The sequence below is a fragment of the Rhinopithecus bieti genome, unplaced genomic scaffold (genome assembly GCF_001698545.2).
Source record: "Rhinopithecus bieti isolate Rb0 unplaced genomic scaffold, ASM169854v2 scaffold_56806, whole genome shotgun sequence".
In the NCBI taxonomy this organism is placed as follows: domain Eukaryota; kingdom Metazoa; phylum Chordata; class Mammalia; order Primates; family Cercopithecidae; genus Rhinopithecus; species Rhinopithecus bieti.
Genome location: NW_016823424.1, coordinates 693,015 through 705,109, shown reverse-complemented (window position 1 = coordinate 705,109; position 12,095 = coordinate 693,015). Strand labels below are relative to the sequence as shown.

General features: G+C 48.7%; 1 protein-coding gene across 1 annotated transcript; it reads right to left on the bottom strand.

The window, feature by feature from the left end:
- Positions 1-2,428: 2,428 nt before the first annotated feature.
- KRT76 (keratin 76) lies at positions 2,429-12,085 on the bottom strand. Its single transcript, XM_017861423.1, has 9 exons — positions 11,436-12,085; positions 10,037-10,251; positions 8,211-8,271; positions 7,393-7,488; positions 6,699-6,863; positions 6,476-6,601; positions 5,604-5,824; positions 4,163-4,197; positions 2,429-3,400 (listed from the first exon to the last, which is right to left on the bottom strand). Exons 1-9 carry the CDS (start codon positions 12,033-12,035, stop codon positions 2,985-2,987), a joined length of 1,935 nt encoding a protein of 644 aa, XP_017716912.1. The 5' UTR covers positions 12,036-12,085; the 3' UTR covers positions 2,429-2,984.
- Positions 12,086-12,095: the final 10 nt, after the last annotated feature.

The following is a 12,095-nucleotide window of genomic DNA, read 5'->3' as shown; positions in this document are numbered from 1 at the left end:
CCCTGCTTCATCTCTCGCTGGTCAGGGTGCAGCAGCTGACCAGGACCGATTGTGCGGCACTCCCTAGTGAGATGTCCCCAGTACCTCAGTTGAAAATGCAGAAATCACCGGTCTTCTGTGTCGCTCGCGCTGGGAGTTGGAGACTGGAGCTGTTCCTATTCGGACATCTTGCTCCGCCCCCAGATTGTTTAATTCTAAAGACAGCTGGTAGGATTTCAAGTATCAGTTCCGAAGAGTTCCTGTCACCCTTTTGACCATTCCACACAGGTAAATACCTACTCTACTTACCCTGGCTGCCTTCAAACACAAAGAGCTGCCCAGTTCTCTCTTCAGATGAGCGATGGGTTGAGGCATTCTGTAAGGCTGAGACAGCCCAAGATTGCCAGTCTCCCACAGTCTTAAAAATGTTCCATTCTCCCCAGCCCGTATCCTGGACTCAGACATGATGCCTTCACCGTGGAGCTTCACCATGTGCTCCACTGTCACATGGTTTAGTGCCACTGTGTCAAGAACATGGAAGATGACACTAGTCCTGGAGTTCTCCTGGGATTTGGTCTGGATAGCTGAGCCTTGACCCCTTGCCCTTCCTCCATGTTGCCCAGAGTCTCTTTCCTTCCCAAGCCTGCTCCAGGCTTCTTCTACAATGTGCCTTTCTTAATAGGCCCCTTCCTTTAATTCTAGGTATTCTTAAGTCTTTCACTACCTCCCTTGGTAGCCCCCTCCACCATTCCTCCTCACAAGAGTTCAAAAGAGTGTCCTAGGTCCTCACTGTAAACTTTTCACTCTGTCCTACCTTGGAGTGTGACCTATCCCATCTTTCATTCAGGCTGAGGGGATGGGAGGCCCACTCCCCTTATTCATCTCTATTCATCCTTTCAATTGACCACCAAACTTTTGCTCAGTTCCCCACCTGTTATGCAGGGCCCTGAGATTAGTACCCAGCAACACATGGAGCAGAGCTCCCAGGGTGTTTTCCTGTGGGGAGTTTGGGGAGACAACCGATTATGTTTCTTGCAGCGTCTCTAAAAGGCCAGTAAGAGCCGCATTCAGAACTGCCTACGTCTGCTCAAAGTACACAGAGCTAGGCCAAGGGAAAGTGGAAAGGGCACTACCTCCTGCTTGTAAGCCATGAAAAGATGGGCAAGTATTTATTGATCTCTCAGGTAACTTTAAAATGTCCTCTTCTCCAATTCTTGAGGCCAGGGCTACAGTACTTTAGAGATTAGATGAGGTGAGCTAAGGCTCAGAAATATAGAGACCAGGCCCTGGCACTCCCCTTGGACGTTAGACAAATGTACAGATGCCTTCTCGTTATTCCAGCCCTGACCTGGGGCTGGAACAGTAACACTCGGTCTACAGTGACTTACAAACTAGCATTTTGCCTTGCTTAGTGGCCTGTGGAGGGGATTGGTTAGGAGGCCGGGTAGGGAAAAATCACAGATCCTAAATGTCATCTCCTGAGGCCCCCAATTTTCCTGGTTTCTCTCAGTGACTATCTCATTACTCCTGTGCTCCCTGGGTTCGGGTTTCAGTTTTCTGAAAATGGCTGGTAAATGCTGATGTGAGGGCAGGCACACATCATCCCCGTTCCTAATTGTATATCCACCTGGAGTGAGTTTTACTAGTTTAACACTCCCACCCACTCTCTTACCCGATCGGTGAGTTTCGAAGGAAGAGTTGAGTTTGCAGAGCAATGCCTCTCCATCTCTTACGATCTGGCTGTCCACAGCAAGATTATATTCTGCTCTCTTGTGCTCTCCCTCGGCTACTAGGGATCAGACCCCATAGGGAAGGCCGCAATGGCCCTAGGCTGCCCCTGCCCAGGTAGAAAATCTGGCCTAATCCTGAGGTCCTGTGATAGGAGAAGCCCTTTCCATCCGAGGTAAAAAAAAAAAAACACATGCTCCAGTATCTGCTTTATTGGTAATAAAGGCAATATTGGCCCTCCATCTGCTCATTCATTTGTCTTATTTTTTAATTGGCTCAGAACCTATGCAAGGAGAAGAGAATGTTATGTATTGACCCCTTCAGATTCCAAGAGCTGTGTTTGCAGAAGGAGGATTGGTTCTGTGTCTGGCTGGGATGGGGGTGGAACAGAGGAACTGAAGTCCCAGTGGAATCTGTTTCCTTGATGAACTGCAGAACCCTCTTCTTCCAAGACTGAATTGCAGAGGCCTGCTTAGAGGCTGGAGGTTATAGATGGGATGACTTTCTTGGGAGTGGGGAAGGTCTCCCCTTAAACAACATACTCCTGGGCAGACCTATCACAACAACCTAACCAAATAGATGGAGAGGGCAAGACTATTCAGTGGCCTTTATGCCCACTTTTAAATTCCTGGAAAACCATCACCACCACCTGATATCTCATCACTTTTGGGTCATGATCTATTCTGTGACTCCTGCAATAAAAGACAAACACCAGAATGTAAAATTCAGTGCAATTTATTGAGAAAAGAAAGTTCAGCATACTCATCACCAGAGGATCTACAGCTCAGAGAATTAGGGGACAGAAAGGAGTCAGGATCTGAAGCCCAGATGTAGGGAGGGTTCCCTGGGAACCAGCAGTCTTTAGATCTTGACCATGCACCCTCCAGCACTGAACCCATGACTCTGCCCTCCTCAGACAGTGCTGAGATGATTGGCTTCAAATTACCAACTCCCAGTAAGAAAGGGAGACCGGCCAGAGTGGGAACAGGCCAGGCTGTGAAGACCAAGACTGGCTTGGGCTCAGAAGTTGCTGTCCAAAGTAAGGGGCCATTGCAGGAAGGTTTCCAGGGGCATCATCATCCCACACCAGCAACTGGACCTCCATGGCCCTGGGAAGGTCATGGGGATGGAGAAACCAGAAGTTCAGCTTCTTCTCCAGGGAACTTGAGGAAAAATGTGGTTGACCCATGTGCATCCATTGATGCCAAGCAGAGAGTGGGAAACATTATTGCAGGCTGAGTGGGAAGCAGGTGGTTATAGAGATCTGGCACAGAAGATCACTTGTTGGAGTTATGCTGGCTTGAGCTCGTGGTCTGGGAGAAGCGGATACTGGTGCTGCCTCCACCACCAGACTTGTAGCCACTGCCTCCAGAAGTCTGGACACCGCCAGAGCTGGAGCCCATTCCTCTGTGGCTCATGGAGATGCTACCTGCACCGCCGAGCCTGCTCCCACTACTGCTGCTCTGGTAGCCCCCGCTGCTACCCCTGCCCCCAGTGCTGCCGCTGCTGACCCCTCTATAACTGCTGCTGCTGCCGCCACTGACTCCTCCATAGCCACTGCTGTTGCCGCCACTGACTCCATAGCCGCTGCTGCTGCCGCTGCCTCTGTAGCCACCACTGCCACTGGCCCCTCCAAAAACTCCACGGCTACTACCAGAGCTGCCACTTGTGCTGGTGACATTGCTGACCACTGCTACAAGACAACAGGCGCACAATTCAGGCAAAGGGCCTGGGAAATTGGAAGCCAAGGACTGTATTACATCCCCACCCTGCTTGGCTATGTGACTTCCAGAAAGATGCTAACTTTTTTTTTTTTTTTTTTTTTTTTTTTGATCGGGAGTCTCGCTCTGTCTCCCAGGCTGGAGTGCAGTGGCCTTATCTCAGCTCACTACAAGCTCCGCCTCCCGGGTTTACGCCATTCTCCTGCCTCAGCCTCCCGAACAGCTGGGACCACAGGCGCCCGCCACCTCGCCCGGCTAGTTTTTTGTATTTTTTAGTAGAGACGGGGTTTCACCGTGTTAGCCCAGATGGTCTCGATCTCCAGACCTCGTGATCCACCCGTCTCGGCCTCCCAAAGTGCTGGGATTACAGGCTTGAGCCACCGCGCCCGGCCAAAGATGCTAACTTATCTAATGCCTCAGTTTGCAAACCATGAGAGTGAGCCTGGCCTCTAGTGCCTTCTCCCAAGAACAGGAACCAGAAGTATCCGCAGAAATTTCTGGTTTTCCAACCTAGGCCACTCCCCAAACCACAGGAGTTTTATCTTTGGCCTGAGAGGTTGTCAGCTTATGCTAGGCGCAGAGCGTGTGGCCGAGGCCTGAGATCCTAGACACTGTCAGGTGGCCTGACCTCCTTGGATGGAACAGGCCTTCTTGCCTGAAGGTCAGTCAGTGAGGTTGTTTCTAGTTGCCCTTCTTACAACCCAGGGAGAGGGTTTTTTGAATAGGCTACTTACAAATGCACACGGCACTCTGACACTCTCCAGACATCCTGAAAAGGAAGAGGAGAGGTGAATTCTTTCTGCAATGAGTCAATAACCAGAGTTGAGAGTTCACAACTTTGGGAGCCACACCCTCCCATTTGCCCCACTAGGGGTCAAGCTCCTGCGAGAAGAAAACTTATTCTAAGTCTGTTTCCATGACCGTATCTCCCCAGAAAGGGGGGTGCTTCAAGAGTTGAGACTTCCCACCCCTTTCCCCTTAGCACTTAGAGATTATCTTCTCTAGGCAAACAACTTGACACCCAGATCTGCCTTGATTGGTCTGTCCCCACCTCTCATCCCCTGCTAAGACCATCTTCCCACCGTAGCATGCTCTTTCATCCTTCTCAACCCAGCCCTGGATTTTTTTATCTCCAATTCTCCCTTTCCAAGAAGGCTTCCACAATGAGCCCTCCTGGGGTGGTGGTGACATGATGGGGGTTGTTCAGGGCGGAGAAAATATGGGAGGGGCTGACACTAAACGCAGGATGGATTTGAAATGCCCCACCTACACTGCCCATCTTCCTGTGTCTTGTTCATGAAGCAGGCACGTCCACATATCTGAGAAGGTATGGAATGGGTGTGCACACCTTGCCCATGTGTGCCCACTGGTGTTGACCACTCTCTCCTCATCCCATGACTCCTAGTGCACTTGACATCATCTTCACTCTCACTTTCCTTCTCATACTTGGGTTCTGCTTCCTCCATCAGATTGGGAGCTACCTGAGGACAGAGGGGTAGCTACCCCCTGAACGCATGATGCATTGGGCAGGAACTCAGCAGAAAGATCTCTCGATTCTTGACACTCCTTTAGCATTCGATAACCACTTGCTAAGACTTTGTCTGCTGCTTAATGTTGTATTATTTTCCAAGAGCATGGATGTATGAACCATCTCCCCATATGGACTCCCTTCATGGATGGGGCTTGTAGGACTGTCTATATTGAGCTTTCCAATATGGTAGCCAGTAACCACATGATGCTATTTAAGTTAATTAAAATTAAATTAAATGTAAAACTCTGTTTCTCAGTTGCACTAACCACATTTCCAGTGCTCAAGTGGCCAATGGCTACTGTATTGGACAGCACAAGAATAGAACATCTTCATCATCTCAAAAAGTTCCAGTGGACAGCACCGGCCTATCACTTGTCAGAATGCCAAAGAACTTTCCTAATACATTGCAGACAGTGAAGATCAGTAGAGATATGTAACATAATATTGATGCCCATTAAACATTTGAGAGTTAGATGATCTCAATGGACATAAAATAATAGTGCTTGAACCCTTGACTCTGTCATTCAAAACACTCCTTGCCCTTTTTCTGAGTGTTCCTCCCCTTATCATCTTGCCCACTTTTCATATTATCAAAGGTCACTCTAAAACCATATCTGGAGAACGGTGATCCCATGGCCCCTCACCTGCACTCCTCTCCCTCCAGCAGCTTGCGGTAGGTGGCAATCTCCACATCCAGGGCCAGCTTGACATTCATCAGCTCCTGGTAGTCACGCAGGAGCCGAGCCAGGTCATCCTTGGCCTTCTGTAGGGCAGCCTGCAAGTCTTGGAGCTTGGCATTAGCGTCCTTGAGGGCCATCTCTCCACGCTGCTCAGCCTCTGAAATTGCCGTCTGCAGGTTGGCATTCTGAGGTAGAAGATCAGTTAGCATAGTGACCCGGAAACAAACACTTGATCTTTACTAGGAGTAGATTTCTTCCCCCACATCCTGCATCCCTTCCTCCCTTTCCTTAGAAATCTCAATGGAGCATGCGCAGAGAAAAGAAGTCAGTTTTGCAGTTGTTTAATTCATCTCTGGCCCATTGAAATCGACTTGTGGCTCATCAAGAAAGGGAGCACTAATTTGCTTTCCTATGCTGGTACAGGTAGTAGTGGTCTGGTTAGTCTCTAATCTTTTTTGCAAGACTGTTAAAAACTCTCTTGCCTAATCACTTCATTCCAATGATACAGAGCAGCCATCAAGGTTATGTGAAATGTGTGAGAAACAGCTTCACTAAGGGCAGATCCTGCTGAGAGCTGAGTGTTTAAGTCCAGCACTGCAGCTGCAAGATTTGCTAGGCAAACCGGAATAAGCAAACATCTTTCTTGAGTGAGCATTCCAAGAAGCTCAACCTCCAAAAGAAACATCTGGAAGAACAGAGTTTCCCAGAGACTGTGCTATCCCACATGTGACACCATGAAAGGATGGAGAGAGCATGTAGCAGAGGAGCAGAGCTTGTGCTGCTTCTCTCCGGGGCCCAGAAGACCTCCGGGATCTTTCCGTTAAACCCAGCCCCACCTGCTTCTTGACATTTTCAATCTCAGCCCGTAGCCTCTGGATCATCCTGTTGAGCTCCATGATCTCACTCTTGGTGTTCCTTAGGTCATCCCCGTGCCTGCCAGCTGTGGTCTGCAGCTCCCCAAGCTGACAGAGGAAAAACCAATCAAAATGGCTTTTGCAAAGTGTTGGCACATTCTTGATGAAGGTCATCAGGATCTAAGAACACAAGGAGGGTTCCCACCTTGGTCTGGTACAGGGCCTCAGCTTCAGCCTTGCTCCTCTGGGCAATCTCCTCATACTGGGCGCGGACCTCAGCAATGATGTTGTCCAGGTCCAGGCAGCGGTTGTTGTCCATAGACAGAACCACAGACATGTCGCTGACATGGCTCTGCATCTGGGACAGCTCCTGCAGGAAACATGGATCATTACTCTCACCATCCCCTGGCCCAGGGGATGCTGGGAATCCTCTACTAGCAGAGATACCCCAAGGATGGGGCTAGAAGTGGATCAGTTGGAAAAATAAGCTCACACTTTATGCCTGGCTACAGCCTAAAGGATGTTAGACAACAAGGCTAAAGGAAATAAGCAAAATATGCAAATATAATCAAGCTGTCAGCCTGAAAGTATCAGCCAGTGAGTCCTATTATGTAAGTTTCCATGGGCCCCCAGCAGGGAGGAATATTATGAAGAAGCCAGCCAGCTATAATATGGGTATAGGAGCCAGAGAGAAGGTGCAGAGCAAAATGGCCTGAGGACCTGTGGCTCAGGTCTATGCAGACTGAAGGAACTCAGTTAACGTTTCCCAGGTGGGGTGGAGCTGAGTCCTGAGCCCCATTGCTGGTTTTGTGAGTGTTGTACTGTCTGGCTGTCCCCTAAAGTTATGCTTGGGAAGAATCAGACAAGAAGGTTCTGGAGCTTGCAAACCAAGGAATCACCATCTCATAGAGGGTCCTCAGGAAGCTGACTTCATCTGTCAGGCTGTCCACTTTGGCCTGCAGCTCCACCTTGTTCATGAAAACCGCATCCACATCCTGCAGAGGAGGTCAGAAACCCAGAGAATGACCCTCTGCTCCCCTCCCACCCAGTGGCTCTTTCCTAAGCCCTCATGTCTCATCTTTGTTCCTCCCCTAGCTCTCCTCCTAATTGTGACGTCTCATCTTCCCTTTTAAAATAAGGAAGCTCAAAGTGGCTTTCTTCCTTTTCCTTGCTTGACATGTCAAATCCTAATGCTTTAACAAAATACAAACCATTAGGCACCATCTGATTAAGGGTAGAAATTAAGAGTAACCATCTGATTTTAGGGTAGAAAAAATTTACCTAATATATATGTGACTTTGGCTGTGTAGTATCAGAAATCCCACCCTCCTGAACAGAAATTAGGGTATTCTCACTACTTCACTTTTATGATGACTGGTTTAAATATGCTACAAGTATTTGTTGATTGTTATTAATAGCATCTGGAGTACATTTGTAGGCTGAAAATCTTGATTAATTCTACACATAAAGCGCTCATTATTAGTTCGCATTGCTAATCAGCTCATTAGTCACAGTAACATTTTAACATACTTTCCCATGGTAATGTATTTAGAGCAGCTTCCTTCATTAAACATTTCATTTCCAAAAATGTAAGGAAAAGTGTCAATCCCACACACCATATAAGGTCACTGTGCCCCAAAACAGCTGGCTGTGCACTCTCTCCATGGGGGCAGCTCCCAGAAAGGGAACCTGGATATGCTGGTCCAGGCTCACCTACCTTCTTGAGCCCCACAAACTCATTCTCTGCCGCAGTTCGTTTGTTGATTTCATCTTCATACCTGGAACAACAAGAGGCACACATTTGAACACTGGCATTTCAGAAGTGGAAAAGAGAGATGAGGATTCTAGGCACTCTTCTCACCAGTGCAGAGACAGGACCAGCTTCATGGGCATGTGCAGTTACACAGGACCCTGGGCTCAGGGTCCTCACATTCAGCTCAATGCTGGCACCATATTGACATTCTTTCTTTTCTTTTCTTTTCTTTTTTTTTTTTTCTCTGAGACAAGGTTTCACCCTGTCACCCAGGCTGGAATGCAGTGGCACAAACATGGCTCACTGTGGCCTCAACCTCTCAGGCTCAGGGCAATCCTCCTGCCTCAGACTCCCAAGTAGCTGGGACCAGAGGCATGCACCACCACATCCAGCCAATTTTTCAATTTTTAGTAGAGAAAAGGTCTCACTTTGTTGCCCAGGCTGGTCTCGAACTGCTGGGCTCAAGTGATTCTCCCTCCTCAGCCTCCCAAAGTACTGGGATCACAGGCATGATTGAAATTCTGTAACTAGAATTTTGTAACTAGGTTCCTGCATTATCATTTTGCACTGAGCCCTGAAAATCATTTAGCTGGTCCTGCCCAGAGACCTCTCATAGCTCAGGGCACTGCCTGGCCCTCTTCCCTCTAAATCCAGCGATGGGCAGAGGTATGGGCAGTCAGGGTGAGAGGGAAGACTTCAAGGAGCTTGACTACTTGCCTAAGCTCTTTGATTGACTTTGCAAAGCACAATGTGTGCATATGGAACCCAGTGAAATGTTTGCTCTCATTGGGCATTTCTGCCTGTTTCCTCTGTTTCTGTTTTACTTAATTACAGTTACTTCTTGTAAGAATTTCAGTTAAAAATGAATTCATATCTTCTGAATGCATCAGAGTGGTAGGATTCCTGCCGGTTAAGGACTAAAATCTACTACCAAGAGTTTGTATTTCATAAAGCTTGAGGAATTGGACTGATTCTAGGAGAAAAGAGGTCTCTGGGCAGGACCTCTTTCTTTCCTCTAGGAGGAAAGAGGTCTCTGAGATCTCTTTTGGGAATGTGAATCTGAGTTGCCACTGGATTCCCAGAGCCCAGCACAGAGCCTGCCACAGAGTGGGTACCCACCAGGTTTGTGCAGTTGAATTGGAATAGGGCCTCTGCAGAGCAGGTGTGCCCATCCCTGTGGGTTCTGATCCTGGGGAAGTCGGGAGCTCCCTCCCACCTTGAGAAGCCCAGTTTGCTCCTCACAGACCTCAGCGGGTATGGACTGCAACTTGGAACATTGAGGAGGAGGCAAACCAAAACTGCAGAACAGGACATTGGATGAGACTCACTGAAAGAGGCCTTTACCAAGTGCAGCCCTGGACATCTGCCTAGAATCCCCAGGAGCTAGGGGAGCGCTCACACTCCTGGGGCCTGCCCCACACCTATGATTCAGAATACCTAGGACTGGAATACAGGAATATGCATTGTTGACAAGGGTCCAAGGTGATTCCTATGTACAGTCAAGTGTGTCAGACTCCTCATCCTAAAGGGTTCTAAACTCTGGGAGGACTCTTTTGTCCTTCTGGGCTGGAATAGGAGGGGGCCCACCTGGAGACTGAAATCTGTGTCATAGCCACTTGGGAGTCTCAGTCCCCACCCTCTCACCCTCTTCTGCTTGGTCATGCTTCACTCAATAAATCCATCCCAGAGTATTGACTGAAGGCACAGTTGGGAACAGCTGAAATCCCAAATTAGGGCCACACTTCCATGCTATTCCGCAGAAGGGGAAACTCCCCAGGAGGAACCCTCACTTCTTTTTGAAGTCTTCCACCAGGTCCTGCATGCTTTTCAGCTCTCCCTCCAGGTTCCCCCTCTCAGCTAGAAGTGAATCCAGCTGCTTTCGTAGGAAGCTGATGTAGGATTCAAAACAAGGTTCCAGGCTGCTGGGCCCCGAGCCTGTGGTCTGCTGCTGGAGCAGTTCCCACTTGGTCTCCAGGACCTTGTTCTGCTGTTCCAGGAACCGCACCTGCATCAGAGGGGGAAGAAAAGGAGTCAGCCTCTTGAGTTGGGCATGTGTGGCTGCCCATCCCACATGGTGGAAATGTGGAGAAGTAACCCAGTTCTTCAATCTGCAATTTCCCCTGTTTTTTAATTTGGGAAAGATGAAGATTTAGAAAAGAGAGAACTAGAAGTTGTTGAGTGATTATGCCATACCTGTTATTTTCACGTATTTCCATCACATTTAATCCTCACAACCACCTATAAAGGAGTTGCTGTGATCCCCATTTTGTAGATAAGGCAACTGAGACTCAAAGAGTTTAAGTTTCCCAAAGTGACAAGTCTACTGAGTGACAAAGCTAAGAATCAAACCCAGGACTGCCCTGGGTCTATAGGGGTCCTTCAGAATACAACTAAAGGAGGTCAGCACAAATAAAGTTTGTCATTGTTTTTTAGATGTAAGCTTTTTTCAGCTCCATAAAAGCAGTGAAAACAATCAATGAGGTCTAATATTTCTTTAGAAATTTCACATATGAAGACTTCCTTCATATGATGTGATGTATTTCCATGTGATGGAAATACATAACAATAACTGGTATGGCATAATCACTCAACAAATTCTAGTTCTCTCTTTTCTAAATCTTCATTTTTCCCAAATTAAAAAACCAGGGAAATTCACTTCAGATCCTGGGCTCGGTCCCACACAGACCCAGCACACCCTCATCTGCCCCAGCATGGACAGCTCAATTTAACATTGGCTGAAGCACAGCATCATTTGGAAGGTAAGGCAGCGGCCAATACTCCTCATTTAGAGGCAGCCCCAAGATCTGTGCTAACACAGTTTTTCATTACTAGCTAGTTTGGATTATCAAACAATTGCTTTTCAGGAGAAATTAAAGTAACTGTAATAATTTTATGACTAATGGCTCATTCTTTGAAGAGCTAAGAATGTGTTTGGACCCCCACTTCATTTACCCTCATCTCATTCTTAGCAGAAAACCAGGACCAGGAATTCTTCCCCCCATTTCACAGCTGGAAAAACAAGGCCCAAAAAGTGAAAGAGGCATGATCACTGTCTTGTAGGGACCAAGGCAGCACCAGGACAAGAGCCAGGCACCCCTGCCCTGTGTCTCACAGGTCCCCATGGCATCTTTCTACACCAACCCCTGGGCACCCCAACCCCTCCACAGCACCTGTTGGCCTTGCCCTCACCTTGTCAATGAAGGAGGCAAACTTGTTGTTGAGGGTCTTGATCTGCTCCCGCTCCTGGGCCTTTACTTGTCCAATCTGGGGGTCGATCTCCACATTGAGGGGCTGCAGGAGACTCTGGTTTACAGTCACTTCCTGAATTCCCCCAGGAAAGCCCCCAGAGACAAAGCCACCAGGACTGCCAAAGCTGCCAAGCCCACCAAAGACACCAGGACCACCAAAGCCACCAGCTCCACCAAAGCCACCAGCCCCTCCAAAACCACTACCTATTCCTCTGCCACCACCAAAGCCACCACCATAGCTGCCCCCAAAGCCACCTCCATAGCCACCTGCAAAGCCACAGCTGCTCTGCCCTCCCACAAAGGCTCCAGCCTGGGAGCCACCAGCTGCCACGCTGATGGAGATGCTCTTGTTGCCGCCCAGGTTGTAGAGGCTGCAACTGCCAAAGCCGCCTGCTCTGCTCCGGAGGCCACAGGCCCCTCCACCAACTCCCCCAGAGCGGGCCACACAGCTTATCCTGCTGCTGCCAGAGACCACGGCAGAGTGGCCAGAGAAACCCTGGCTCCCACCACTGAAGGATTTCTTGCAGACTTGTCTGTTCATAGTGAGAGAGCTTGGAGGTGACCTAGTGATCACTTAGCAAGAGCTGAGAGCTGAGAGGGA

Excerpts from the sequence above, each read along its gene's own strand:
- KRT76 (XM_017861423.1), bottom strand. The coding sequence starts at position 12,035 with ATGAACAGACAAGTCTGCAAGAAATCCTTCAGTGGTGGGAGCCAGGGT. Across the intron at positions 6,864-7,392 it reads TGAGGACCCTCTATGAGATG|GAGCTGTCCCAGATGCAGAG; the intron begins GTGATTCCTTGG and ends TGTTTCCTGCAG. Across the intron at positions 3,401-4,162 it reads TCAGAGTGCCGTGTGCATTT|CAGTGGTCAGCAATGTCACC; the intron begins GTAAGTAGCCTA and ends GTTGTCTTGTAG.